The sequence below is a fragment of the Macrotis lagotis genome, chromosome 2, assembly GCF_037893015.1.
Source record: "Macrotis lagotis isolate mMagLag1 chromosome 2, bilby.v1.9.chrom.fasta, whole genome shotgun sequence".
NCBI classification, from domain to species: Eukaryota; Metazoa; Chordata; class Mammalia; order Peramelemorphia; family Peramelidae; genus Macrotis; species Macrotis lagotis.
In genome coordinates, this window is record NC_133659.1 from 45,455,407 (window position 1) to 45,479,827 (window position 24,421).

The 24,421-nt window shown below is 37.7% G+C and overlaps 2 protein-coding genes across 2 annotated transcripts in view; one reads left to right on the plus strand and one right to left on the minus strand.

Annotated features, from left to right (window-relative positions):
- LOC141512683 (uricase-like) overlaps window positions 1-24,421 on the plus strand; it is a 120,699-nt gene that overhangs the window by 50,883 nt on the left and 45,395 nt on the right. The window lies entirely within an intron of this gene.
- Window positions 1,319-24,218, minus strand: DNASE2B (deoxyribonuclease 2 beta). The gene is made up of 6 exons (XM_074221799.1): window positions 23,893-24,218; window positions 18,750-18,927; window positions 10,596-10,677; window positions 8,650-8,811; window positions 6,414-6,611; window positions 1,319-5,242 (listed from the first exon to the last, which is right to left on the minus strand). Exons 1-6 carry the CDS (start codon window positions 24,003-24,005, stop codon window positions 4,905-4,907), a joined length of 1,071 nt encoding a protein of 356 aa, XP_074077900.1. The 5' UTR covers window positions 24,006-24,218; the 3' UTR covers window positions 1,319-4,904.

A 24,421-nucleotide genomic window follows, 5' to 3' on the forward strand; every position in this document is an offset into this window, starting at 1 on the left:
TAAGGGCAAATTTTTTTCCAAAAGTCCTTTACTTTCAGGTTCTTTTAAAGTGCCAATCTCCTTCTCTCTTGAGCAAAGTTATCTATTTATTAGATGGGGTTCAGGCCAATAACAGATTGTTCACTTACTTATAAAAGGTTCCACAAGGAAGTCAGTCATGCCCCCATTGACTTCCCAAAAGAATGTTGGTAGTCATTGATCATTGCCATAGCTTCAAACTAGAGGAGAGCATGTATAGTATGCACATCTATAATTTGTTCTCCATGTCTAGAATGCTGTCTTACCTCATCTCCTCAATGAATCCCTTGTCTCCTTCAAAGCTGTTCTGAAGCATGAGGATTTTCTTGTTCTATAACCCTCACCTGCAAATGTATTCCCCATTCCAATTACTTTGTATTTATTTTTTATAAACTGATAACATATACATGTTGCCTCCTCCCTTATAGACATGGTATTTGATGGCAGGAACAGTTGCATTTTTTGTCTTTTTGACTGCAGAACCTGACTTAATAAATGTTTGTTGATTGATGGATGTAAACAAATAATGATTAGTAACATTATTTTTGAAAATAAAGGACATTGAAATATTTATTCTTCCTCAAAACCATACAAACATTGAAAGCTAAACGATAAAGTAATATGATTGATTTTTTTTAAAAAAGATATATCCTAGAATTTTCACATGCAAATGTGCAAACATATGCTATTCTCTTCAAAGTAGTCATCTAAGTAAGTTTTAAGCTTATACTAATGACGCTCTATACTGTGTGTCAAGATAATTTTCCAATTCTCTTTTTGGAATTGCCTTCAGAGTGTGTGGCACATCTTTTCAGATAACCTTGATGGTTTGACTTGAGGATGGATTTAACTTTTGGAAATAATGCAAAGTCATTTAGAATCAAATCTGTTGAATCAGATGACTGAGAAATCTAAATAATGCTATTTGGGATCAAATCATGTAGTCTAGTTTGATTAAATCTATTTAGTGGCCAGCTAGGTGGCACAGTGGATAGAGCACTGGACTTGAAATTTGGAGACATCTTCGTGAGTTCAAATCTGAACCAGACACTAATTGAGTGTAAGACCCCGGCATGTTGTTTACCTCAGTTTTCTCATTTGTAAAAAGAACTAGAGAAGAAAATGACAAACTATTCCAGTATCCTTACCAACCCCCCCCCATAAATGGGGTTATGAAAAGTTGGATATGATTTAAAATTACCATATAACAGTAACAACAAATTAGTGACCAAGAATAAGTGAAAATATATTTGAATTTTCACCAAAATGTTTAAAATTAATACAACTCACAACAGGCTCAGCCAATACTTTATTTTACTGTACCATAATTAATAGATGAATTCTTTAGCTAAAGAAGTGTTAATTTTCACAACAGAAGCTTAAATTAAACCCTGATTTATGAATTTGCTGGTTGTTTTTCCCTGCTGTTACCTACTGTTATTTGACCATTAAAAAAAAAAGAGCTCAAAATGCATTAACAGTTTTATCTCATTTTTCTTCACTATAATTCAAAAGGTTTCAAAACCAGTATTAACACCTAATTGCATAGCTAGAAAAGCTAAAAAGCAAAGATGTAAAAGTGATTTTCCCAAGGTCATACAGAAAATGGCAGCGCATTCGTCTCATAAATTCTTCAGTTTTTTCTGTTTATAAAAGGTGAACTGACTAGTAATGTTTCAATTCTCTGGATACTCTTCAATCAAGGTGACCAGACAACTTAGTAAAATAACAAAAATTAATAAAAATTTTTGATTATTATTAGCTTTAGAAATAGCTTTCCTATTGGTTAGAGCAACATTAATTAGCTCGGGATAACTGGGGTTATGCCCAAAATGGTGACATGAAAGGCTGCTGTTTTCCCTTCTCTATGAAATACCTACAAAGTGAGCTGCTGGACTCCTTCAGTCACCCTAATGGTACCCCTAGCCTCTACCCAACCCCACTCTACCAGCATCTTATCATCTTCATGTTACTGGTGGGGCTGCTTTCTGGAGACAGAGAATGTCACTTGACTTGGACACTTGGAATTGGTATGGGAGGCGGGGAGACGAATTAATAGGTATAAGACCTTCAGCACTCCCTCACACCTTACTCCATACATATACTCTCATTTGTTAAATGTGGCATAGTAACACTTGCATTGCCTCATTGTTGCTTGGAAAGTGGATTCTTTTGTAGCCTGAGCTTAAAGTGGTCTTCCAATGTCCCCCTCTAATTCTTGGGAAAAGATGGGTAGCAAAGAGATACATACAATATATGAATTACTAGAAAGGGGATACTCAATCCCATGAGTGAAAGTTAATATTCTCAAAGGTTATAGATAGACCTTATAGATTTTAGATCCTCTTGTCTAATACATATTTGTTGAGAATTGGGCAAGTGAGACACTGAGTAGTAACTCGACCTGCCCAATATTATACTGCTAGTTTAGGCTAGTAACTGGACTAAGGCTTGAGACAGAAAGATTCTAATCTTGGATCTGCCACTGTGGATGATCCTAGTCTTAAATGAATGTCCTTATGAAGCAATTGTTGAAGGTTGCCTTGTCTTTGGTTGTTTTTTTGTCTGAATTGTAAGTAGGAGCAGGGCCTTTAACAGAGTAGACATGCATTAAATATTTGCTGAATGAAAGTGGATAAATGATCAAGTATTGTGTAGGCAGATGATTATTTTTTATAATTTTGAAAAGAGTCAGCAATTCAAAATTTCATCCATTAAGAGGAAAGAAATTGAAGTTGGCAAAAAAAGGACCTATTCCTAATCACCCATTGTGATAAAGCATCTAATGGAATGGACCATTGCCATGTGAAGGTGACCCTGAGTACTCACAACCTTTGCTGGAAGAGTATAAGATCTATCAAGTTCCACCAAGCTGGATGGACTTCACACATGGGCCCAGTAATAAGGAGAGCGTCTATCTGATTAAACATTCTAAAATCCCAGGGGTATGTAGGACCTATAGAATTCATTAAGCCTCAAAGCAGGACTTAATTTAAACTCTCCCATTCAGAAAGGTATGTCTTTTATCTTTATTGACCACTGGGAAAGAGAATCCCCAATCATTGTCATTGCTACATAATCAACTACAGTCTGAGACAGTATGTGATTCCATTGAAAGGGTGGTGGGTAGAGAGGAGGAAAATTATGTTTAACTTAGAAAAGGAAAATGTAGAAGTGAAGGGGAAATAAATGGAAAGGACTGAGGGATTAAGGGAAGAGAAAAAGGGAGATAGAGGAGGGAGGAAAGAGAGAGGAGAGTGAAGAGGAAAGGGAAGAAGGGAAGGAAAAGAAGTTGTTGAATCATAAGATCACTTCATCCTGTCTAGATCCTTTTGTTATAATTCCTGGAATTCTAGGCCACCATATTTGCTTTCCAATATTTTAAATTTGTAGTCATTTTCTATACTCCTACCTATCCTCTAAGCACTGTGATTTCTCATTTCCATTCTCTCAACTCTCATGACCTCAATCTCCAGTATGGCCCACTCATACATGGAAATGGTCATACCTTAGATCTAAACTACTGAATTTCCTCCAAGTGCAAAAGTTCCTATTTATGGTATGACCTTAGTGTTGCTTAGTACTTTTAACATTTCAAATTTTTTTCCATTTGTTCACTTATTTATGCTCATAGTAGGTCTTGCTGATAAGTCCTTCCTTAATTATTGGGTGTAGTAAAGAAGATGAAAACAACTATTTTAAAATATTCATGAATTCTAATTTGTTAGGGAAGAAATACCCTCAATAACTTAGGAGCCACACTGAAGACATTTCCACTGGTCCTTGAACATGTCTTTCAGCCTAATTTAGCCAATATGGGAAGATGAGGGCAGGGGGGCAGAAGTAAAAATTTAGGACTTTACAGCAAGTACATACAATTAGAAAGTTAGAACCATTGTCTAACACAACCCCATCATTTTACAAATGAAAAGATAAGTAGTTTGCAAATCCCAAGTGAAGCATAACTTTTATTTAAAGCCCTTTAAGTTTTGAAAAGTATTCTGTAATAGAATCATGCTTTATCCTCACAATAACATAGAAGGCGTATGGGTGTTAGCATTCCCATTTTACAGATGATGAAACAGAAGCAGAGATTAAGTAACTTGCCCAGTCAATGTGTCTGTGACTAAAGTACAACTCAGGTCTTCCCATCTCCATGCTCAGTACTCTACCTACTATACTACCTAGTCACCTCTCAACTCCATTACTCTTTCCACAAAATTTTCCTATTAGTTGGTGATAAGCAGTCAAAGTTAAAGATGAGAAAGGCCAAATCTAAGAGTGTTTTGTTAGCCCGGATCGCAAGATCACAAGATCACAAGTTCTGCATTGTGCAAATAGAATTTGCTTCAGGACCCATTAGATTGTGCAAGTAGGTACTAATGAGACAAGAACATGGAGACCTGTGGATAAATTCAGGATTGTCCAGGAAGAATATTACCTTTTGACAATTGGGTTAGCAATGGAGTAGATATGTTTTTCTAGACCATGGTCATTGGGTCATTACCTTCCTATTTATTTGTCCATCCTCTGGGGGAGGCATTAATGACAAGTGAGTTATTCCAAAAAGCAGTCAAAGGAGCTGGTTGATTAGAACATTGGATAATCAGTTGAATCACTGAGAGTTGACTTCTTCTCGTGGTGAGCTAATTTTTCCTTATGCTTTAGATTACATATATATTGTTATAATTATAATGATATATAATATATAATAGCAAAATGATCTATTTTCTTGGAAAGTGATATGTTGGAGGTATTGAGAAAATAATATTTTAGTTGCTGGTTTTATAATAAAGAGGGATCCTCCTAGATTCAGATTGTAAAGCATGAATAAATTCTAAGGAGAGTAGGAATTCCTATAGGAATGTTCTAACAGTTACCTCTGATTAAGACAGATTGCAATTCTGGTAGTGAAGGATCAAGCCTCTAAATGCAAGATAGATGTACTTATTTTGAGTACAAATGAATCCTCCTCCTCTCCGAGTCTGGAATGGACTGCGGTTCAGGTCTCCAATGCATGTCCAGTGTTTCTTGTAGTATCTTTGGGAAACACACCATTTGGAATGATCATAGTGGGAGTTAAAAGTAGACTGTCCTGGAATTCTAATTCTTTTGATGTTATAGACATGGTATGAAAGAGAGCAATCTGATGGAAGTTTAGGTTGCCAAGTTTCTACAAGCAAATTGGTCTGCAACTGTTGTGCCATCCAAGCCACAAAGATCTCTATGAGTTAGAAGAAGAAAGAAAAATGGAATTGATAATTCTGATTTATGCGATAATAGCCTAAAGAATAACTTCATAGTCAGAAAATGAAGAAAGGGATACATTTCCCAACATTCCTCTCTCTGGGGTGCAGTTCACATAATGTGTTGAAAACATGTGTCATAAAAAAAAATGGAGAGGAAGGCATAGACCCTGCTCCAGCAAGATTTTTGGAAGTAATTAAAGCTAGCTTTTATTCAACCCTCCAAGGTTTGCCAAGTGACTTACAAATATCTCATTTTATCCTCATAGCAACCCATAGAATTTGGTGCTGTTATTATCCTTACATTATAGATGTGGAAACTGAGGCAGGCAGAGATTAAGTGACTTGCCTAGGGTCACACAGTAAGAGTCTGAGGTTAGATTTGAACTCATGTCTTCCTTTCTTCAGTTCTAGCTACATTTCCACTTTGGTACCTTAACTGCCTCTTTGAGAGTAGTCATTAGGCAAGTGATGGCTTGCTGGAGGAAAGAACAAATATTCTGATAAAATAAAAAAAAGTTTTCTTATTCCTTTCTCATCTCTGTCTTTTAAAATCATGAGTTCCCTTCAATTCTCAACTTGGGTGCCATCTCTTGATGGTCAGTCTTATCAGTTAACATCTCTTGGGCTAGACACAAGGTCTTTCTTCATTTCTCCAATTGCTTGTGTTCTATCTCCTCACTGAAATTATTTTGTATTTCTCTTGTTTCTATTTTTGTCTGTACACATGTTGAAACTCTCCAATAGACTAGAAATTCCTTGAAGGCATGAACTGTTTCATTGTCTTTACATCTCCATTGCTTAGTAAGACACTTTGCTCAAGCAGAAACTTCATAAATGCTAATTGAATTATGCCAGCATAGAGAGTTTGAGACAAGAATCGATGTCATAATATAATCCAAGTGATTCAGAATAATTCAAGATGAAAATGAAATCTTTTTCCTTGTTTAAAAATTTTCCAGTGAGGAGATTCAGTTCAGATCTTCCAATTCCTTGGTTTCCCCTTAGTATTTCTTCTTCCCTCTTTTCCCCCTACACACAGACTTCCTCACTTTAATCAACTTAGAAGAAAATGTCCTTTGACCCAACCCAAAAAGTCAAATCCACTAAAGCTAGTATTTAAAAATTATCCATGATCATTTTTCTTACCAACAACAAAATAAGGTGATTTTGCAAAATGGAGGAAGTTTTGGCCTTGGGTAGACTGAAGTCTGGAAAGACGCTGGCGAGGAATCCTGGGAAGTGGGGAGCCAGTACACATTTTGGGCAGATAGATGAGCTCTGAGTGAAAGATGGCAGGTATGGAGCAGCTATAGACATTTGGAATGCAGCTTAATAGCTGGCTATCTGGAGTGGGTAACAAACAAAAATCACATCAAGAGGTGAGATATGCTGGGAAGTGAGAAGCCAGTACACATTTTGGGCAGATAATTGAGCTCTGGGTGAAAGATGGTTAAGTATGGAGCAGTTATAGACATTTGGAACATAGTTTAATAACTGGATATCTGATGAAGGTAATATACAAAAATTGTATTGAAGGAAACAGATTTTGTCATGAATTTTAAAAGGTCAACTTATTTGGCTTTCAGTTCTTTTCTCTACCATCCAGTTCTCATTAGCTATCAGATGGAATTCCTTATCTAATCCAATTAAGGAATTGATTAGTTTTGGTGAGACTAATTGAGCCTAAACTACACAGAAGAGAGATTGATTGGAAATCATTGTCAGTGACAGAAATTTAAGAATATAAGATTTAGGTCTAGGAGACAACTTTAGTCAGTTGTTGTTATTCCTTCTTTTTCAACTCTTTGTGGCCCCTTTGGGGTTTTCTTGGCAAAGATACTGGAGTCATTTTTCATTTCCTCTCCAGCTCACTTAAATGATGAGGAAATTGAGACAAATAGGGTTAAGTGACTTGTCTAGGGTCATAGAACTCCCGAACTCTAGCCTGAGCACTCTATACATTGTGCCACCTTGCTGGCAGGAAGGAATTTAGAGATCATCTATTCTTACCCTCTCCTTTTACAGTTATAGAAACTGAGGTCCACAACAGTTAATGTACTTGTCCAAAAGGCAAAGCTGAAATTTAAATCCAAGTTTTCTCCAAATACATGGCAACAACACTTGTAGATGGAAGTTAGAATTTTGGATTTGAAGTCAGAAAGACCTGGGTTGAATCCTGCCTTAGACACTTCTGGCTCCAGGACCATGGATAACTCTTGAGAGCTTCCTTGTCGTAAATGGTCACAATACTGACCTCAGAAGAGATAATAGATTAAAAATATTTTGTAACCATTACAATGGATTTAGTTGTTGTCATTATTGTTAAGAGAGACATTCTCATCTTGTTTACACATCTAACCACTCAGGAAAGTCTCTACTCACCTTCTGTATGTTAAATTAACAGGAAGAGACAAAAGGAATAGCAAATTTTCAACATTATTGTACTATTTTACTGTAGGAACTAAGCAGGAATCACTGTAGCATCAACCACAGAAATTTCAAAATTCCAAAGTAACTCCAAGGGAGTAAAGTCCTGATGTTCTGGGCTCATAAAATAGAAGGATTCTTAGAATTCCTCTTTTTTACAGATGGGAAAACAGAGGCCAAAGAGGTCAAATGATCTGTCCATGGTTACAAAGCTAAGAGGATGGAACAGCTCAGTGCCTCAGAATCCAACAGACTATTGAGAGATACCTGCTGCATCTCCCATGCAAACACATTACATTGCTTTATTAGATGATGCAGTGGAAAGAGCACTGGCCTTGGAATCAGGAAGACAGGAGATTGAATCCAGTCTCAGACACTTGCCACTTACTAGCTATGTGACCCTGGGCAAGTCCAGGACTTAACTCTGATTGTCTCACATCCAGGGCCATCTCCAGTCATCCTGACTCATATCTGACTACTGGACTCAGATGACTCTGGAGGAGAAAATGAGGCTGGTGACTTAGCACCCCCCCCCCCACTCAAATCCAATTCATATGCTTGTCATGGCAACACCTCCCCTGATGTCATGGTCTTCTTCGAGAATGAAGGACAAACATCATCCTACTGGAGGGAAAAGAGAGAGACAGAGACATAGAGACAGACAAGATATAAACAGAGAGGCAGAGACAGAAAGAAGAGAGACAGAGACAGAGAGACAGAGAGGGAGGGAAAGAGAGACTTATCCCCTTGTTAAAGGAAGGTAACATTTCCCAGTTGCGTTAACTCATTAAAGAGCTTAAGACTGAGGTTTCTAGGCAGATCATATTTTCTTTTTTCTTTTCTTAGAGCTCCAGAGTTAATTTTCCCCAGAGAACAACACACTTGAACCAGCTGGGTGGAAACTTATCATAGAGAAATACCTTATCACATCAGAACCCACCATATCCCATATTACCTATTTCTGCAAATTGACTGTAGTTGTAAGTTATGCAGATACCAATTTGTCCATTTTTCCCCCCAGTAGATGGATAGCTATAGCCATCTTCAGGAAAAGGAGGAAACTGGGGAATTGTGTGAATCAGCCAGAATCCTTGTGATTTATCCCAAAGCAAGAAACCTGTCAAAGATAAGGTTAATAGAGATAAATTAGAAAACCCAAGTCTCTCTCTCCCTCTCCCTCCCCACCTCTCTCCCACTCTCTCTCTCTCTCTGTAATTTTGATATCTAGCCACCCAAAAGAAGGAAGGCAGCCAGCCTCCCTAAGAAGAGTTAAAAGGAGTCCTATGTTGAAACCACAGGGTAGGTTTGTTTTGGCAGAAAGCAGTTTGTTAACTTGGAATTTGACCTTGTTAAAGAAGGAAAGGAAGCTTAAACAAGTGTCTTCCCTGCCCAACTGTTTCCAAAAGTCTGAGAAAGAGTCAAAGAGAAATGTTTTTTCAAAGGAAAATTATGTAGAGAAAAAAGGTTCCAAGCAATTTGTGTTTTTGTGATTGGACTTAGACAATTAAACTCATATGTATGGCAGGGGGAGTTGCCCAATCGTTCTTTGACACAAAAGGAGGCACAAATGGCAAATAGGGAGCAGCACTAAGTGCTCCATTCAAGTGAATTATCTGTACATAAAATCTCTAGCAAGAAAATAAGAAAAGTCCAAGAAAGAAGAATATGGATTGCTTTCCATAATCTTATGAGACATAAAGCTTTCCACAGAAGTGTGTAAAAACCCTTCTGTGTTAATAAGTGCATGGCAGTGGTTTCTTTTATATGATTTGAATTATTACTCTCACAACTAAATGTGCAAACAATAATAATGCATTCATATTCCCTTTAATAGAATAATGGAAGCCTCCCTACTTGGATATCAGTAACTCAATTTCAGGAGATGCACATTTGCAAGAGGAAAAAAGTGGATCAAGAAAGCAACCTGACTGGGGAAGGGTTTTGAGTCTATGTCATATGAGGATAGGTGGGGATGTTTAGCCTAGAGAAGACTTGGGGGCCACTATAGCTATCTTCAAATATGGGGAACTCTACCAAATGCAGAAGAGATAAGACTTTCCTTGCTTGGTCTCAGAAGGAAGAATGAAGAGTTATGGGTGGATGTTACAAAAAAAGAAAATTTAAGCTCAATGTTAGGAAAATTTTCCTAATAATTAGAATTGTCTAAAGGTTAAAAGGATAGCTTCAGGAGAGGGATGGGTTCTTCCTCTTTGAGAAGTGTTCAAGTTGAGGCTAGTTGGCTTCTTATTGGGTATGTTATAGCAAGGATTTCTTTTGGAATAGTTGACTGCTAAAGTCCCATCCCACTCTCAAAATCTCTGATTCTGCAGACTCTGGGAAGAAATAGACTGAATATGGAAAACCACATGGAGCAGTGGAAAGAACGCTAGCTTTGGAGATGGTTCTGCCATGTGCTACCTGTGATTTTTTGCTGGGTCTCAGTTTCCTCATTTGTCGAATGAAGGGTTGGGATGGCATGACCTTTGATGCTCTATATAGTTCTAAATATCTCTTATGGCTTGTGTTGAAATGGAAAATGTTTGGCCAGATGCCCAAATTAATATTGCATAATGAAGTTGGCTACCTCCCAATATGAACCTCCCCCATGACGGAATGTGCTTCTTTGCCCAGGCATCATCACCTTAGCACATGTGTCATTGCACTTGGGGGGGAGGGGGTCTTTCCATTGGAACACTTGCCTCACTCCCCTTCTTGCTTCTCCTCCCCAACAGGACAGTTGTAGCTTTATCCCCACAGATGGTTGCTGATTTTGAAATTATTGACACAGGTCTTCAAGTTCTCAGGGGAAAGATGTTCTATGAATCTCAAAGTTCAAACAAATAAGTTTGGGGGTGAGTTTCATCTCTACGAGAAGACATAGATTTGGGGCTCTTATCATACCTTTTGTATGTCCATGCTTCCAGCTGTAATCCACAGAGTGAGGGACATTGTCATTATATATCACGTAGGCAGTGCTATAGTTCTGCAGAAACACATATTATTTTTAAAAATATGTTAATCTTCCATGGCACAATAGAAAGATTAGCTATCTTCATGGTGTAGCATGTGGAGTTTCCCTCAATACTCTAGAGATTTCATCTTTGCCTCTAAGGGCAGCTTATAAGACCTTTTTACAGTCTTGTCCTGCTTCTGCCCTTGTATGACTTTACTATCATTGAGGGCAATGGGGGGTCATGCTGGACTTGGAATCAATTGGTCAGTAAGCATTCATTAAGTGTTTACTATAGATCGGTTGCTATGCTACTTGCCAGGGAGAGAAAGAAAATGCAAAAATAGTCCTTGCCCTTAATCTATGAATAATCAAACATTTAATAAACATTTACAAAGAGCCTACTAAGTGTCAGACACCTGTATTAAATGATTTACAAGCCTTATCTCTTTTGACTCTCAGAACAATCCTGAGAGTTAGGCAATATTATGATTCCCCATTTAACAGTTGAGGAAACTGAGGCAGATAGCAGTTAAGGATTTTGCTGGTGGTCACACGGCCAGTAAGTATCTGAAGCTAAGTTTGAACTCAGCAAAGATCCAGAAATCTGCTATTATTATTATTATTATTGTTTTCATCTTTGTGGTAATCATTGGTTGCCATTATTGAAGGAAGTCAAGAATTTTAATAGGCAGAAATGAGGAGGAAGAGCATGCTAGGCATGGGGTGGGGCTGCCAATGTAAAGATAGAGAGAGAGAGAATACAATGAACAGAATTAGGTCATTATCAAAGTATTTAGAATTGGCCTTAGTCACTTATTAGTTGTATGACCATGGGTAAGTCAATGAACGTTTGTCAACCTCAGTTTCCCCATCTGTAAAAAATGGCATTAATAATAGCTCCGGGTTATTGTGAGAATAAAGTAAAATCACATATGTAAAACTTTATAAGTGCTAGTTCTTATTTTGATCATTGTGGCTGCCATGAAACCATTGGATTGCTTTATTCCAGGATAAATAAGGGAGGCATTCTTCCTCTCACTTTTCTCTCCTTTTGTTTCTGCTACTGTTATTATTTTTTTATTTTAATGTTTTAGACTCAGATTTATCATGGAGCAACCAAAACATATAATAAAATTGGGGCTAAATATTTTTTCAGGAAATGGAACAGGAAGAAATAGCCAGATGGTGCCTGGGCTTTTCCCACTGATAATATAGGTATTCTATGAAGAAGACTCCGAAGTTAATCATCAGTGTATCATTACTTTTCTACAACTTCTCGGTCAGGGCTATAATATGCTACCATACTGGCCTTTGTCCTTTCTCTTATGTTACCTTAGAGAGTACCACTGGTCCTTTCTCCCTCTATATTGACTGAGGGAATCCTCATTAGGTCTTCCTTTCAACCAATTTAGTTCCCCAAACATCAATCAAAATGTCTGTGGTCCAGTCCAATCCAATCCAGTCTAATCCAACCCAATCCCAACCCAAATTTCATAAGCATTTATTATGCACCTACTATGTCCCAGAGATTCTACCAAATGATGAAGATACAAAAAGAACTTCTTGCCCTCAGGAATCTTGCATTCTTTTGCAAGATGTGAGATTTGCTACACATAAATGAATAAATTTATGTATGAGAAGGGAAAAAAGACCCTACAATAAGTGGGAGAAAAAGAAAGGATCACACTTATAGAATTAGAAGGGGCATAAAAAACCATCAAGCCTTACTTTATAAATGAGGAAACTGAGGCAGACAGAAGTTAAGTAGCTTGCCTGGAGTCATGAAGCTAGAAAGCATCTCAAGCAAGATTTGAACTCAGTTCTTCCTGACTTCAAAACCAGCACTGTATGTATCACGCTATCTAGCTGCCTTTACAGTGGATTTTCACTAAGCCTCAAATCCTGATTTAGGAGGACGTTTCCTACAGGAAGTTGAGGGGTATGGAGTACTATGTTAGGGTCTGGTAGATGAGGGGTGGAATCATCCGGGCACTCCTATAGATTGCAGTTTAATAGCAGGATAAGATTAGTAGAATAACTAGGTAACTAATATATGTGATAAATGTTAATAGAGAAGTAATACAAGGGGCAGCTAGGTGGTGCAGTGGATAGAGCACCTGCCCTAGAGTCAGGAGGACCTGAGTTCAAATCCAGCCTCAGACACTTAATGACCTAGCTGTGAGGCCTTGGGCAAGCCACTTAACTCCATTGCCTTGCAAAAACTAAAAAAGAAAAAAAAGAAAAAAAAAAGAAGTAATACAAAAGGCTTTGTAGTATAGTGGAGTCATTCTAGGAAGGATTAATTGGAATACAGCTTGATGTGGCCATCCTAAATCCTATATCCATATATGCTCCATGGGATGGTCCTGCTCAGACGGATTCCCATGGATGACCCATGAGATCACCTTACTCAATGGGGTTATTTCAGGAAGGATGGTTACTGTCTTCAAGGAATAGGTTGCATTTGAATTGAGCCTTAAAGTAAATAAAATTTCAACTGATAAAATTAAGAAGAAAGGATACTTTTGCATCTTGGTAGGAAGTCCTTGCAAGCATCCAGGGAATGGTAATGAAGACTTTTCCTTAGGGTGATGGCTGTCAATATAAATGCTGAATGGAACATCACTGCATAGAGCATTTTCCTTTGAGATGGGAGCATTTCTCCTAAACCCTCTCTTCAGTTCATTTTTCACTGGCTTATTACATTTTTTAGCTTGATATTTTCCTGCCTGGAAAAACAGTGAAATTGTATGCATAACATTTCATTTCCTCGCATGAATCTTGCCATTAAATAAATACCACTGCATTCTCAAAACATCCAAGGGAGTCTCTAAGGCCAAGTTTGTGAGGCCGTGATTCTGAGGACTGTTCCTTGCTATGTTTCAGGGGATTTTTATCTTATATTTTTTATTCTGTTGTAAATAGTGTTGTTTCAGGTAGGCACAGTGATGTGCTTTTAGATATGACTAACAAAGATGATTTCCATAAATCTTTCTTATGAGCTTCTCCCCACCTAATGAGTTAAAGAAACAATGACTAAAAGTCCTGCTTTCATCTTAAGAAGTAGGGAGGCAGGAAGGATGCAGTTGTCTTCCCATTCTATAGAACAGTTTAATTTCTTTACAAAATCCAGCTTCTCTCTTTTATTAGGGCAGAGAATCTTTTCTTCTTCTGTGTCATGAATCCCTTTGACACTCCTTTGATGAAGCCCACGGACCTCTTCTCAGAATCATATTTTTAAATACATAAATAAAAAAGAATTATAAAGGAAGTCAATTTTATGGAAATGCAGTTATCAAAATATTTTTAAAAGGTCAGAGATCTGGGGTGGCTAGGTGGCATAGTGGATAGAGCACCGGCCCTTGAGTCAGGAGGACCTGTGTTCAAATATGACCCCAGACACTTAATAATTCCCTAGCTGTGTGGCCTTGGGCAAGCCACTTAACCCCATTGCCTTGGAAAAACTGAAAAAAAAAAAAGTCAGAGATCGCAGGACAAAAATCCCTGTTTTAAGTAATATTCATCTTGATAAGCACACTTTAATAGAATCTTGAGAGTCTTCTTGATAGAATGTAAGCTCTTTGAAGACTGGATTGGTTTCATTTTTGTCTTTGTAGCCCCAGCATCTGGCATATAAACAAATGTTTATTGACTGATTGATTCACAAGCTTAGTTGTTATCCCCCCCCCACCCAGTTATCTCTAATACAATTAAATTTGACAAATATTTTTAAAAGTGGAGGTAGAATTACACAGAGATTGTTTAGAGATCAGTGTTGAACTCAGGCAGGAAGACTGAGTTCAAATTTCTACCTTAGACAAATTACCTGTATGAACTTAGGCAAGCTACTTCCTATTTGGGAGCCTCAGTTTCTTTATTTGTAAGATGAAAGGGTTGGACTAGAAGATCCCTTCTAGCTATAATTCTATGATCATAGAGATCAAAGACATTCCAGACACTAGGATCACCATCACCATCACCATCATCATGATCCTCCTCCTCATCATCATCATTTACTTATCTAGATCTAATATTCTATGATCTTAAGGGCACATGAATTGGGAAACTATGGGATAGTTGCTGGGGAGCAAAAATGAGGCTCTCTCTATCCTTAAGGTGCTTCCAAGATGTTCATGATGGCTCCATGTCTCTCCAGGATAAATCAGCAGGGTAGGAATGTTGCATTTGTTGTGGAAAGACAAGAGACTTGGAATGAAGGCTTTTTCTTCTTATGGTTGATCCAAAGGCAATACTCTAAAAAGAAGAATTCCACAAATAAAGACCCTAGATTTAAAGGGCTGTCCTGGTGACAGGTGAATTGATCAAATTAAACAAAGCACAATATCCTGGGTGGACATAGATTTTTTTTTTTTTAGACTTGTATTTTGTAGCATTTTTCTGTATATTGGCAGTATGTTGCTGAGGTAGAGCTACGTATTCCTAATTCCAGAACATATAATTGGATAGCAGTTGACTAGTGGTTAGCTTCCTTATATCTGGTTGGAGTCCATGCTCTTGTCACCGAGCAGCAGATGGTGAATAGGAACATTTGGAGGTAGGCCACCCTGGGCCAGCAGCTTGTCTTAAGAATCAGCCACCTATGTCCAAAGAGTTTCTACACAAGGTGTCTAGAGAAGGGAGGTCTTAACATTTTTTTGTGTCATGGACCCCCTGGCAAAAGTGACCAACCTCTTCTCAAGACTATTTTTAAATGCTAAAAATAAAATACATAGTATTATGAAGAAAACCAATTATACTGAAATAAATATATAAAAATATATTTTTTTAAATTTATGGATCCCTAAAGTAAAGAACTCCTGGCTAGGTAGTGTCAAATCTATTGAATCTAAACCTCTTGAGGACAACAATTATTTCATTTTGTTTTCATATCCCCCAGTGGCTAGCACAGTTTTTTGCATATAGAAAAGTGCTAAAGAAATGCTTGGTAGGGGGTGGCTAGGTAGCACAGTGGATAAAGCACCGGCCCTGGAGTCAGGAGTACCTGGGTTCAAATCCGGTCTCAGACCCTTAATAATTACCTAGCTGTGTGGCCTTGGGCAAGCCACTTAACCCTGTTTGCCTTGCAAAAAAATAAAACCTAAAAAAAAAAAGAAATTCTTGGTAGTCGAAAAAACAAAAAAGGGGGGGCAGCTAGGTGATGCAGTGAATAGAGTGCCAGCTGTGGAGTCAGGAGGACCTGAGTTCAAATTTTGCCTCAGAAACTTGATACTTACCAGCTGTGTGACCTTAGGCAAGTTACTTAGTCCCATTGCCCACAACAATCAAAAGCAAAACAAAAGAAAGAAAGAAAGAAAGAAAGAAAGAAAGAAAGAAAGAAAGAAAGAAAAAAAAGAGGGGCAGCTAGGTGGCACAGTGGATAGAGCGCCGGCCTTGGAGTCAGGAGTACCTGGGTTCAAATCCGGCTTCAAACACTTAATAATAATAACTACCTAGCTGTGTGGCCTTGGGCAAGCCACTTAACCCCATTTGCCTTGCAAAAAAGAAAGAAGAAAGAAAGAAAGAAAGAAAGAAAGAAAGAAAGAAAGAAAGAAAGAAAGAAAGAAAGAAAGAAAGAAAGAAAGAAGGAAAGATTTGTTGAATGAAGTTAAATTGGATTTGTTAGGTCAATGTCAGGAACCCATGACCTCTGAGTTTCCACTAGGGTGACCATGATTTGAAAAAAGATAAAAAAAGGAAATATCTCTTATAGCTACTCAGTGACAGGGATTCCTCTCAACTGGTTTTGTGACATATTTATCACTGCCATGCTTTCAGGATCAATTGTCTTTCCAAAAAAACCTATAATTCTTCTCTGGAGAACACATACATAATAGATGGTACACAGATTTAAGACAGAGAGATGAGGCTCAGAAAACACTTGAATGTGGCAGCCGGACTTCAGTGTCACAACAAAGTCCTCTTTTCTCCCATCTTCCAAAACTTCTACAAAAATCAAAATCACAGGAGCAGCTAGGTGGATAGAACACCGGCCCTGGAGTCAGGAGGACCTGAGTTCAAATCCGGACTCAGACACTTAATCATTACCTAGCTGTGTGGCCTTGAGCAAACCACTTAACCCCATTGCCTTGAAAAAAACCTTAAAAACAAAAAAGCAAAATCACAAAGGTTAGTCTCAAACATTGTTACTGAATGTCCTTCTAATCTTTGGTCTTATGTGCTGGTGCAGATCATCAGAGTATGAAAGAGAAGCTGCTGCAACCAAGGTATTTGAATGAAGTTGTTGCCCTGCATGCCTTGTTGTGCTAACGCCAAAAAAGCAAGGCAGTTACAAATCTGAGATGACCATTTCAATCCCCTTTCTAACCCATTTGGTCAATTCACTTTTACAGTCCATTAACCTCCTGTCCATACTAAAAATGCATAGTTAACAAGAATTAATATTTTTATAGTACTTTAATGTTTGTAAAATGCTTTAATAATAATAATAATTAATATTTATATACAGTCTACTATGTGTAGCACACTACGATTATCATCTCATTTTAAACTCATAAAAACCCTGGAAGGTAGGTGCTATTATTATCCACATTTTACAGATGAGGAAACTAATGCAAAGACTTGCTTGGTTCATGCAACTAGTAAGTGTCTGAGGTTACTGAGGATTCGAACTAAAGTCTTTCTGCTTCCAGGCCCACTTTTCTATCTTTTGTTCTGCCTTGATTTACATATTTGATCCTTAAAACAACCCTGGGATGTAGGTACCATTATTATCTCCATTTTACAGATAGGGAAACTGAGGCTAATAGAAATTAAGTGACTTGCTCAGATTCATACCAGTTTGGGGCATCAGAGGGAGGATTCGAACTCAAATTGTCCTGAGTCCAAGTCCTGCACTCTATACATCATGCCAAATAGCATTTATATAAGAAAGTGATGCAGAGAGGGTTTGTGAAAAGGTTAGCCCATAGTTATTACCATTAATGAAAAGCAGCCCCATGGTTTATATCTTATTGATGTGGTTCCATTCTGTTATTTTATATTTGTGTCCAAGGAATATTTTCTCTTCTGCTTCTACTAGGAAAAAATATATCACATAACAAATACAAAGTGAGTAGTAATAGCTTTGCCGGCAAACCTACTTACTTAGAGACTTGTCTCAACCCATGCCTAGAATCTGACTAAAACCTTGTCTTGCGATGCAGTATTACAGCCTGGTCCTTAAGGACTTGAATCAGCATGACCTCAAGAGTTGTCCCTTTTAGTCTTTTTCTCTGGTTTGCAGAGCTGTACACACAGCTGCCTTGCTTGTATCTCTAAAGTAAATCGATTTTGACTCATATAAGCCAGGCTAGTCTCCTACTGTTCCCATCAGGTACTCTGCATTCTAGCCAAACTAAACTACTTTCTGCCCTCTCTCTCCTTACCCTACTCTCTGCCTTTGCTGCTACTGCTTCCTGGGCTAAGAATGTGCCTCTATCTTGCTGAAATTATTCTTTTCCTACAAAAACCTCCTCAACTCCCACCTCAGTCATTAAAAACTGTTCCAGATGATTGATCCCTCGAGCTCCATCAGCTCCTTTTCTGTAATTTATAATTTTAGTGTGTTAACTTAGAGTTTCTTAGAAAGGAACAGAGGTTAAGAGATCTGCCCATGAACACCAAGTCTAAGTCAGAGAAACAACTTCAGCCTTAATCTACTTTTTCCCAAGGGCAACTTTCTATCTATTAGACCAAACTTCTTCTACCTATGTGACTTTGTGCAAATCATACAACTTCCCTGAGATGTGGTTTTTCTCATTTGTAAAAGGAGACGATTGGACTAGATGGTTTCTGAAGTCCCTTGCAGCTCTGGATCTAAGGTCCTGTGACCTCACATCTAGCTCCTTCATCTACCATGTTGTGCTCTTACACACTCTTAGGTAGGGCTCTTACACACCCAATCCAGCCTCCTTTGCCAGAGAATAGAACATAAGCCTCCTAAAGTCATGTGATTTTATCTTCCATCCCTAACAGCTAGCACAGTGAATGGCACATAAAAAAACTGAATGAATGAATAAATGATCCCAAAGCCCTGAGGGTACTTGCTTTGCTTTTCTTTTCATCATCACCATCTTACTAGATCATATCCAAGTTTGGTTTACCTTGATTTCCCATGCTTCATAAAGTTGCTGTAATGTTCTTCCTAAGACACTCTGGGTCATATTGACTAGACGTTCACTCTTCTGCCAACTTCTAGTGGTAGGATCCAGGTACATGTACTCTAATCCACTCCTTTCATTTTTCTCTTTTCTATTCTGGGGTAACTTGTAAAAAACAAACCTGAAAAAGGAAAAGATTCAAGATTCAACTAAGATGCCACCTCTTCTATGATCCCTGCCTTTCCACAGTTGAAAATATTCTACCACTCTCAAATTTTCTTAATTTGTCTGAATCTTTCATTGGTGGAAGGGGAAGGATGATATAATAGACAGAGTATTGGACTGAAATTCATGAAAACTTGGGTTCAAATACCATTGTAAATTCAAATTGTATGACCTTGGGTAAATAACTTCTCTTCAACTCAGTTTCCTCTTCTTTAAAACGGAGGGGGGGAAACAGCACCTATAGCGTTATTTAAGGGTCATCTTCATGTAAAGTTTTCAGTGTCTGATTCTTCATGCCCCTATTTGGGGTTTTCTTGGCAAAGATACTAGAATGGTTTGCCATTCTCTTTTCCAGCTTACTTTTCAAAGCAAATGTGATTTAGTGACTTTCCCTGGGTCACATAAATAGTAAGAGTTTGAAGCCTGATTTGAACTTGAGGAAGACTCATCTTCCTGACTCCAGGTGCTCTATCCACTTAAACCTTAAAAAGTTTTATGTGTTAGATATTATTATAACTACCATATATCATACTTAACTGTGTTTATGTCAGTCAGACAAGTAGTATTTAAGTACTTACTATATATAAGTCCTATGCCGAACACTTTACAAGTATTTTTTCATTTGACTCTCACACAACCCTAGGATATAGTTACTATTATTATTCCCATTTGGTAGCTGAGGAAATTGAGACAGATTGTGACTTGCCCAGGGTCATCTATCTAGAAAACATCTGAAGCTAGATTGGAATTCGAGTCTTTCTTACTCCAGATACAGCATTCTATCACTATTACACAGATGAACAAAATACCTGGAAGTATGTTAGAACCTGATGAATGAGAGCTGATAGTTAAATTTTCAGCGTGAGCATTTAAACCTTGGAAATCAGCAAATGCTATAAACAGGATTTGATTTATTGTTTTATTGACCATTTAGACTTTAGAATGTGATGTAGAAAATGTTAATAATTCAGATTTTAAAACGGTAAATATGTTTGGAGGGAACCATATGGTAAACATTTACCTGCATAGCACTGAAAATATCTGATTTTTGTCATTGAATATAAGTATAAGGATATAAGCTTAGGGTAGTGAAGTGGCACAATGAATAAAGCCCTGGGCTTTGAATCAGGGAGACATCTCCTTGAGTTTAAATCCAACCTCATACCCTTACTAGCTGTGTGGGAAAATCACCTAACCCTGTTTTCCTCAGTTCCTCGACTGTAAAATGAGTTGGAGAAGGAAATGGCAAACCATTATTTTATTTTCAATTTACATGCAAAAGTAGTTTTCAACATTCATCCTTTTGCAAGTTTTGAGTTCCACATTTTCTACCACATTCTTCCCTCCAATACTCCCCATGGCAGCAAACAATCTGATTATAATGGGAACTCCAGTATCTTTGCCAAGGAAAACCCAAATGGGTTCACAAAGAGTTGGACACAACTGAAATGACTCATATATCAGCAATATAAATTCATCTTCTATAAGTTCACTGAAAACTTCCTTGGTACCTCTTCAATGACAGGAAAGTCAACAAGACTGATAACCACCTCATCCTATTTAGACATGATTTTCATCTCCCTTTCTGGGTCTCTACATTTTGAAAGCTTTTTATTCCTTGTAGTTTAGATGCCACTAGTGTTTGTCGTAGAGATATTCATTAAAAATATTCTCAACTTTTTATGGATCAGTGTCATATGTATCATTGTGGGCAACAGTTTGGTGTGCAATGGTGTTCTATTTTAGTGTAATTCATTTTCTGAGTTCATCAGGATATGATAATATTTATAGAATGCTTTAAGGTTTCAAAACATTTATCTTATTTGATCATATTTGACCTGGTTATGACTGTAAATGACAAATGGAGATAGAAATTAGTAAAGCTTTCTCTTCTTCTAGTAAAGAAGAGGGCAGGACCCTCAGGGTTTCTCTATAATCACCTTATCAAAGGATACAAAAATGAGGTAGTTTTCCCACCCTCTGCCTCTAATCTAGCCTTACTCTTTTCCACATCCATATTACCAAATCTCTCTTTCTCCCTGCTCTTTTTTTTAGAATTTCTTGCATATAGGCAATTATATTCTTTTTTGCCCCAGGCCTCAATTGCTAACTTCTGGTAGGATTCACTCCCAGCGTCCTTCTTAGTCATTCTGAAGTTATTCTAGTGTCTGATATATCCAGGAACCCAACACAACTACTCTGTGTCTTTTAGTCGCCTGCTTTTTTTTCCTTAGCATGTTTCAGAGTAAAGAGAGGTCTTCAGGAAGATGCTAGATCATATTCTCCCTCCTTAATTCTGTGTCAGGACTAATGACTTGAGTGGGCTCAAGAATGTTAGCAATTGGGTCTATTTTCTAGGAAAAACACTTTGGTATGCAACTTTTCAAAAATTAAATTTAATAAGTTTTCAGTGAAAATGCTTTTATTTTTCTTCCTGCTACCTTTCCCCATCTGAAAGAAGAATAATTGAAACATTTTAACAAATACACATCATCAAACATTCCCAGATTGACCATGTCCCCAAATGTACCATATTCTGCACATTGAGTCTATCACCCCTCTGTCAGGAAGTGGGCAGTATTCTTTTTGACTGGTCATCAAAAATCAATGATGAAGCACTATTAGAAAGATTGAGTCTCTCTACTTTATAAACTTATCTCCTCCCTGGAGATAGGGAGAACTTGAAAGAAGCAGCCTTCTGGCCTAATTCCATTGTTTCTGTGCCAGTATGTTGAGTTTCTTAGCACTTGAGAAAACTCAAACACATCCAGAGTGTTTGAGCTGGGTTCCATGAATATTTAAAAAATTTTGATAACTATTGAATTGAATTGGTTTCCTTTTTATGTATTGCTCTGTATATTGAAAAACATTATTCTGAGATGTATTCTGTAATCATCTCCAGATTTACAAAGGGATCTATAAAGGCTAAGGACCCTTACCAGAGATAAAGCTCTGCTTCTCATACCCTGTAAAGTTTCCCAGATTGTCAAAGATGTTCCAACTATTTCAAAGTCTGCCAGGAAGCCCTGAGACCTGGGGACAAATATAACTTCCAAAAGACTTGTGGATGCAAAGGGAAGGATTGTTTTTCATCTTGGACAATATTTCTGAAATTCTCACCCCTACCTCTGCCTCCCCGCACCCCCAAAATAGAACCTTACCAGGGTAAACAGTTCAGTGTAAAGAACTCCGGATTTGGAGTCAGAACACTTTTTGAAAGGTCAAATTATGCCTCTGTATCACTGTAGGCAAATTTGACCTCCCTGTGATCCAGATTCCTCAAATATAAAATGCATATGTAGAATGGATGGTATCCAAGGTACCTTCCTGCTCTAAATCTATGATTTTGTGACCAGTAATTTAGGAAGCTGGGAATCTGGTAAACCCCTATGTTTTACTGGCATTGGGACCGACTGGTATTGAGGTCAGAGCAACTGGGCCCTGGAAAAAGAAGAGGAGAAATGAATTTTTGTTCCCCAGCTCTGATACCATCATTCTAGTAAATTCCATATATGGGGGCACATAATACTGTCTAAGCAGAACTTCCCCTAGAGAGAAAGCCCCTGAAAGCAGGTTTCTGCCCATCGGTTCATGGAGATCTCATCCTCTTACATTTATCTACCAAGACCAAGAAAATAACTTCTGATATCTTTGCTTCGGCAGAATCAGTGGGAAAGAGAAAAGCAAGTTTTTAAAGAAGTGCAACTATGTATTAATTAATGAGATAGTAAAAAATAATGACTGAGCCAAATCTGAATACAGAGCAGGAAGGATCTTTGGGGTCTTCTAATCCAGAGATTCTAAACTTTTTATTTCTTTGTTTCCTAGAACCTTCTGGTAATCTGGCAAAGCCTAGGAACTCCTTAGAATCATGCTTTTAAACGTGTAGAACAAAATACATAGAGTGAAATGAATAGGAAATGAATTGAATTAGTTTAAAGTTATCAAACTATTAAAAAAATTTAAAATTCATGGACATCACATTAAGAATAATTGTTTTAGTACAACTAGTAGATAAGGGGGTATCTGATACATTATTGGTGCTTAATAAATGACTTTTGAATAATAATAGCTACTTATTTAAATAAGGTGTGCAAGGATTTTTACATACATTATTTGAATAATTATCTGGGTTCAAATGTTACCTAGAATGCTGACTCTGCATTTATCCTTGGGCAAGTCATACAATCTTTCTAAACTTTAGTTCTTCATCTGTAAAAAAATGAAAGGACTAGCCTCTTTTTTTTAGGGTCCCTTTGAACTCTCAATCTGTTATCCTTTGAACCCATGAGCCTGTTTGTTTTCAATTAGAAAGAGTCAGCAAGTGATCAGAGTTTTCTGAGAACCCAAGATGATTTTGCAATCTGAGATAAGCAATGCTAAACCCTTTCACCTTGGAACATCATCCAATGTCAGTGATGTGTCATTCAGCTACAATGGCCACTCATATAGACCAAGGTTATTCAAACAGTGTACTAATTTTAGGCCATAATGTTGATTTTTCCCAGTCTTCTTGAGAAAAGTCCATTTTCTATGTTGAGAGGAAAACTACCTTTTTCTTCCTTCCTCAGACTCCTTGAATGGGAGACTGGAAGAATCCTGGTGAGGAAAAGAGCAAAAGCCTTAATACAACTATCTGGGCATCTCAGCCACCTATGAGAGGTGTAGACCAGGGCCAAAAGTTGTAGAATTAGTCCTCCATGAGATTCTGTGTCCAGGGGAATTAATTCTCTCCTATCCTCATCCTTTTCTGTTCAATGTACAAAAGTGTCTATGTAGCTAAATCCCTTGAAGGGGGGGGGAGATGGGAGGAGGAGGAGGATAAAATGGACCCCAAGTATTCCACAGTCAATTATTTTATCTACCTGTCAACCAGTTCATTTGATTTGCAAAAGTCAGTCTATGAATTTTCTTTACCTACCAATCTACAGCATCACCATCTTCATTTCTGCAAGAAATTCGAGCTGCCCCCAGAGTCGTACAGAAGCTCAGAAAGAGCACAGTGAAGCCCACGTTTAATAATCTTGCTGTCATTTTTCTGTCTGCCTTCTCTAGGAAATATCAGAAAGGACAACTTTTAAAAAGATTACTGAGTGTCTAAAATATATTTCTTCCAAGACCTGTCAACTCCACTTTTTGATTCAGTTTCATCTAGCAGTCCCGGATTCCTGCCCTTTCAGAATGGGCTGGATCTGGGAGAATTATGTGGTTTTGCCACAAATGCAGTTAAAGTGACTTAGGACATGATTTTCCTGGATTGTTTGTCTGCCTTAAAAAGTCATCAAAAAGCCTGAACAAGAGGGGAAATATAGTTAACCCTTGAGGGTAAATTTTCTGCGGTATGGAGGATCAGAGAGAGCCTTTCAACCAAGAAATATGTATTGAGTAAATATTCCTTTCCTGGTTCTTCTCTCACCCTCCCATCCCCAACCTAGTCTGAACCTGTTTTT